Source organism: Haemaphysalis longicornis, unplaced genomic scaffold (genome assembly GCF_048455015.1).
Source record: "Haemaphysalis longicornis isolate Haplotype H1 unplaced genomic scaffold, Haemaphysalis longicornis Haplotype H1 scaffold_8, whole genome shotgun sequence".
Lineage (NCBI taxonomy): Eukaryota > Metazoa > Arthropoda > Arachnida > Ixodida > Ixodidae > Haemaphysalis > Haemaphysalis longicornis.
The window spans coordinates 72219990-72225989 of record NW_027526445.1 but is presented as its reverse complement, the minus strand read 5'-3'; the positions used below and the strand labels follow the sequence as shown (position 1 = coordinate 72225989).

The 6000-nt window shown below is 45.5% G+C and overlaps 1 protein-coding gene across 1 annotated transcript in view; it reads right to left on the bottom strand.

Moving 5' to 3' along the window:
* Positions 1–4006: 4006 nt before the first annotated feature.
* The window catches only part of LOC144149562 (putative transporter B0285.6), a 42598-nt gene continuing 40604 nt past the window's right edge, over positions 4007–6000 (bottom strand). Inside the window, exon 6 of the mRNA XM_077681199.1 lies at positions 4007–4256. Within this exon, the coding sequence (XP_077537325.1) occupies positions 4119–4256 (138 nt within the window). The 3' untranslated portion in view covers positions 4007–4118. The remainder of the gene's footprint in view (positions 4257–6000) is intronic.

Genomic DNA, 6000 nt, shown 5'->3' with positions numbered 1-6000 from the left:
ATGTGAAGTGATATGAGGCGGTGGCAAGGTTCTCTAGAACAAAATAATGCAGTCAATATCGAACTAGTGTGCGTACATATTGTAAGTTTGTGCTAAGCTCAATAAACACGCATTTCCTAAAAAAGGACTCCAAATGACGGTGCACTCATGCAAACGCATCCCAAAGCAGTCCAACTATGCGGTCACATTAGAAACTATCAGTGAAATTTCATGCTCACCCCGTGTGCGTAACTGCCTCCTTCCTTGCTTCCTCGAAACCCCACCTCCACATGGCATTCGACTTGCCCGTGCTTGTGGTGAGTGTTCCACCACACTTGTGAGTGTAAATCTACACTCATCTTTGGTGTACAAAGCCACTGAACTATATGGGGTCGTTGTTTTAAAAAAAAACACCCCAAATATTGCATATTTGCCTCGAGGCTTTGAGGCCTAACTCTACCAGTCTTTTCTCGTGGTGTAACAGCGCGAATTGTCACGTCACAGCGGTCGTGTCACGCTACAGCTGCGGTGTTGTTGCTTTCTTTTGATCCCGTAAAGTTCGTGAATTTCTGTTGTTATGAACCTATACTAACTGGCCTATTTCGTGACTCTTGTATCTCTCTATTAAACTACCACAGGATTGTGCACGAGAACTTTCAAATTTAACGGGCCTCTAGTGAGGGTAATGCGTGCTGCGCCGCTTGTTCGTGCAAAGCTAGAGTACGTCAAAAAATTAAGTAGGCGGCCATGTGCACAAAAAACCGCTCAGAAATGCGTAAACATACACATATTTTTTTCAAATAAAACGGTTAGAAAATTTACGGTTTAGGACCATTTTACCATAGCTGCTTTATCGGAGGAAGTCCATCATGGAATGATCCGAAATTCGGGCATGATCCATGTTTGTTTAGAGAAGGAGGAGCCGAGATTTTGAGAGTCACTTATGACAATTACCTTTTATTAGCATATACATATCCAAAATTTGAAATAAAGAGGAAAAAAGCTCGTTAAATGAAGAGAAAAAAAGGCAACAGTAAAGAGCGTTATGGCAAGCATAGAAGAATACGTTATCTATTTTAAAGCGACGCGTTAGTTCTCTCAGGGACGCTTCCAGATGAAACAGGCTGCTTCCCCCTTCCGCACTCTTTGTGGCGTGCGCGAGGACTTGAACCACGTATTATGTGAATGTACGCGGTATAGAGCAGCTAGAACGTCCCTTTTAGTGTCCTTGGGCCTTCCGCTTTCTAGCGGACTAACCAGGGGACCTGTTAGGCCCTTGGTCTAACTTTAAACGAGGATCCCGAGTGACAAAAGCTCTATTGTCTTTTCTGCGAAGGAAATGACTGGATCAGACTCTCTGAACAGGACTCTATTAATTAGCGCATCATCGTCATCATAGTTATTGTAATCATCACTTCATCGATTTCTTTTTTTTTTCATACATCTGCTGTAGCACCAAGAAACCTTGACGCCTGAAGAAAAAAATGTGGTTAGAGAAGTGCCGGGAAGTGAATCCGGGATTTTTACGCCGTGAAACCGGAAACGTAACCACTGGGCCACCCCAAAGGCCAGAAGGGAAGAGACTGCAGCGGCGGGGAACAATAACATGTGCAGCCAATTGAAAAAAAAAAAAAAAACGGTCCCCATGGATGGAGTCGAAACTGGGTCCCTTGTGTTGTGAAACTGGCGTGCAACCAATTGAGCTATGATCATTCTTTCTTTCATGATATTTAATTCAAATATACAGAATCAGATATACAAGAACTCTTTACAAATATAGATGATGATGATTATGATTATGATGATGATGATTGTAGGGTTTAACGCACCGACGCAACGCAGGCAATGAGGAGTGCCATAGTGAAAGGCTCTGGATTAATTTTGAACACCTGGGGATCTTTAACGTGCGCCGAAATCTCGTACACACGGGCGTTTTTGCTTTTCGCCTCCACCAGAAAAGCGTCCGCTGCGGCCGGGAATTGAGCCCGCGACCTCGTGCTCAGCAGCACAACGCCTTAGCCACTGAGCCACCGCGGCGGGTCTCTTTACAAATATTGGCGCTTAATATACAGGGTGCTACCATTGCATTTCGGGCGCAGAGCATTTCCTTTGGGTTCGTAGTGCGGGCGTTGGCTGTGGATTTCTACGCGGCCCGCGGGTTCAAGCGTGTGCTTGCGCGATTCATTTTGGGAGAGATTTGAAATCCTGCGCACGAAGCAATCCGGGCCTGCCAGTCACGGAGAACTTTCGCCGGCAAGTTCGGAAACAAAGCCGCGTCTCCGATGAAGGGAGAGGAGCGGCCAGCTCTGCTGTTTCTCCAGCCTGGCACCACTAGTGCAGGCTGCGCCATTTTTTTTTATACCGTGTTTTATTAGCTCGGTTAAGTGCATGCAAGTCAGAACTGTTCTGTGGACCAGACCACAAGGTAATGTTTAGGTCTATTCTGTGGACAGTACCACAAAATAGCTGAGCCTCATTCATCTAAAATGACCTAAAGTATACCAGTTCACACTTATATTTACGAAAGTCGTATGGTATCGGTTGGGTGGATTTAGACTCGGGGCGCGGCCACACGTCTAGTTAACGTTTTGCGTCGTACCGGAAGTGGGGGGCTTGTGCCTATATTGGAACGGAGTATCGTTTCCGAGGGATATAAGTCTCAGGTGTAATCTTAGCGTCGAAATGCTTGCGGTGGTACCATTGTCTTGGCATTGCCGCCATCATGGACCTCTCATGTTTGCATCGTTTTCTTCAGTGTTTTTTTTTGTTTTCTTTTTGTAGCGTGAGCTACACTGGCCGAGGTTGAGGAGTTTCGCGTGGTTTCTGGAGAGCCGTGCTCCGCATGCGCGAGGAGCGGTGACGTCACACGGCGCATAGAACGTTGCTCGCTGCCCGGCGTCTCTAACGCACCCCACGCGCCCAGCGTCTTCGCCGACCTCCGTTCCGCACGGAGCGGCCCGGTCCTCTTGATGACCATGCGAGGGGTGGCCGTGTGTGGATCCGATGGCTCGTGCGTCGCAGCAACACCGGCGTGCGGCTGGTGAACCAGCTTAGCTCTGGGGCGATTGGTGACGCTGCACCGGAGCCGCTTGATAAATATACATGTATCACATAATGCGTACACCGTGTGTGTCATTGAAGCAGCAGTAACCATGATAATCAAGCTAATCCTAGACTACCAGGAAAGCTAAAAACAACCAGCTGAACCTTAGCTCTCGCTATGTGTATACTGGCATAGCCGAGCTAAGCCACTGCTAATTTTTCCCCCCATCGTAATGTCTGCATATTTGCTGTAAAGTAAACTTGCTTTCCTGCTTCCGTTTTGGACATGCTCATACTACCTCTGTAGGTCTCAATACAGCGAGATCACGGCGTTTCAAGAATCGATGGTTTTGAAGTGAACGCCCGGGTTGCAGCCCCAGCAAATCCAAAATTTTCAAGTAAACTCCCCTGTTACCTCCATTCTGCGCAATGTTTTGTTATATAAAAGTAGGTTTGGTACCATTTAGGTCAGTGTATCGGTTGAGTGTGGCATTTCAACGCGTTTAATTAACGCTTTGCATCGCACTGCAAGTGCTACTATGTACACATTTTCGAATGAATTATCCCATGTGTCTAACACACAATACTAAATCAATGGAAACAACGCATCCACCAGGTCCACCTTTGATTGTCGATGGGGTAGGTTGTGTGGACTGCACTCACATTCTGTAGACCAGGCGTAGAAATTCCATGCTGACCAAATTTCGTCGTCCTTGCTATTATCGTCTTTGTACTGTCGGTCGGCGAATTCTAGTAGCCTTTTTTTGGTCATGTCGACGCCGGGCCTCTCCATTTTCGCGTGATGAGTATTTTAAAACAATCTTCCTAAGAGTGAGGTTCTGCTGGACCTCTAGTGCATAGTGGAACATGTCCATATGAGTAAAAACGGCGGCCATGCTGAGATTTTAGTGCCAACTTAGAATGGGCGGCATACAGTGAAGGTACATTAGGATGCAGTGGCATTTTATTAGAAACAGGAATTTTCACACAAGGCGTTCTTTGCTAAAAAGGGTCTATTATAACACATTCCGCATTTTATACGGGAAGATGTGCTCTACAAATACAAAATACACCATTTTCGCACCTTGTGCGTATTTTCAGTGACCTGCGAATTGGTACAGGCCTTGGGTGGTGTTAAGTGGCCTTGGGATATTTAAAACATATTCTCCAGTTGTGTTCATCGAGAGGAGGATGCTGGCGATCACAAATGTCTTGACAAACGCGCCGGTCAAGATCTGAAGTGGAGAGAACAACAGAGATGATGAGCCCCAGTGCTCCAAATAGACAGGTCAAGCACTCCACGACATCAACAAGAAAAAAAAAAACTTAGGTATACGTACCATAAATCGCAGAAGCATTCTAATTTTTTCGAAAAGCCTAAGTCATCTGACCAGACGTCAGAGTGCACAGAAAACTTAGCAGCCCGGTTTTCTAACGTCCAATTGGGCATTGAAGATATAAGACCCGGATAAAGTGCAGTCCAGTCATGAAAAAGCTATCCACTTCTTAGAAACAAAAGTGCAAATAAGGCTGGTTGATTCCAAATTTTATACAAGGACGAGGCAAGATAGTCATGCTAGTAGCGGACACGCGTGCCGGTGCGGATTATTTCCTGTGATTGAACGAGTGGAAACCTTAATGTTGCACTTTCTGTTTCCCAGGTTGTTCCCATTGCAGCTACAGGAGTAATTCTTCCTCTAGATTCCACACCACGAGTAGAGAGGAACATTGGCTAAAGCCGAAACGCGCTCACATTGTGTTTTCGGTACGGAAGATCACTGCGCACATACTGAACACCTTGTAAGAATTCACCGGCAACACGGTGCAGTAAGAACGTTCAACCCCCAGATTGAACTAATAAGTCGCAGGGGGTGCGTAAATGCCAAATTAGATACGACACTAACGCAAATATCCAACTCTACTACTTCTGGACTCCAAGGGAACTTTCACGAAGTAGCCAAACAATTAGCACTCGATTGGCTACACGGAAACCTGCAGCTGCCATTTTAAAGTTCAAATGGCTCTTAATGTTAATGGCTCTTCACTACTGCCCCTTATGATTTTTTTCACGCAACCCTTTTAGAATAGCAACTACTGTTCCGTCACTAGTATTTTAGCTGTTAACAAAGCTTGCTTCACAAGTCATTCGGTTTTCGAACTCGCTCGTCTTTGCTGTGCCTTGCTGTTTCATTTGGACTCCTGGCCAATGCATGGAGGTAAATTTTGCAACCTGAGGCCCGAAATATTTTTCTTCAAAGCCCGCAGATATTCTCTGCCACAATCTTGAATTCTTTTGACGTATTCCCAGCCTGCAACTGCGCGCTTTTGTGCCTGAAGGCAACGAATACAATCTTAATTAACATTGCACGGCCATTCTTGAATTGGTCTCGTATTGATGATGGTGTTCAGCCCAAACGTATACACAGTGAGTACTTGAGGCATGCAACGATGATCATCTGCATGTACTTGCACGTAGGCAGTCATTCCTTCTTGAAGTAACTCCTTTTTCAATGTCATTCCTCTTTCAAACAGGCGATAAAGCGGGGAGAGTGTATATTGAAATAAAGTTGTCGCGATAATGGAGGCTTTTAAAGTTCTACTGGCCGCGCTTCTCGTGAAGGTTACTAAACACAGTATAAAAGAGGCACACGTCACAGTTTCGTCCTGTGGCGTATATCTGTTTGTGTGGCCCTGGGAACAAGAACGCGGCTGTTACCGGGCGAGGGCAATAGTTTCTGCATGATTAAGAGAGCAACACTTCAAAAGGTTTGTATTTTTAACTAAAGCACTTGATCAATGAAAACTGAAGTATATTTTTGTGTCTTTCAGGGGTACTAGGCACTGCAAACGATCTTCAACCAAACAACAGCGCCTACTATTCATTTGCACCAGGGTCGTTATCATGGCATAAGACAATTTTATAATAAAGGAGCAATAGACCGTTGTGACCCAAAGCAGCAGGCTTCGATGGCGCTTTAG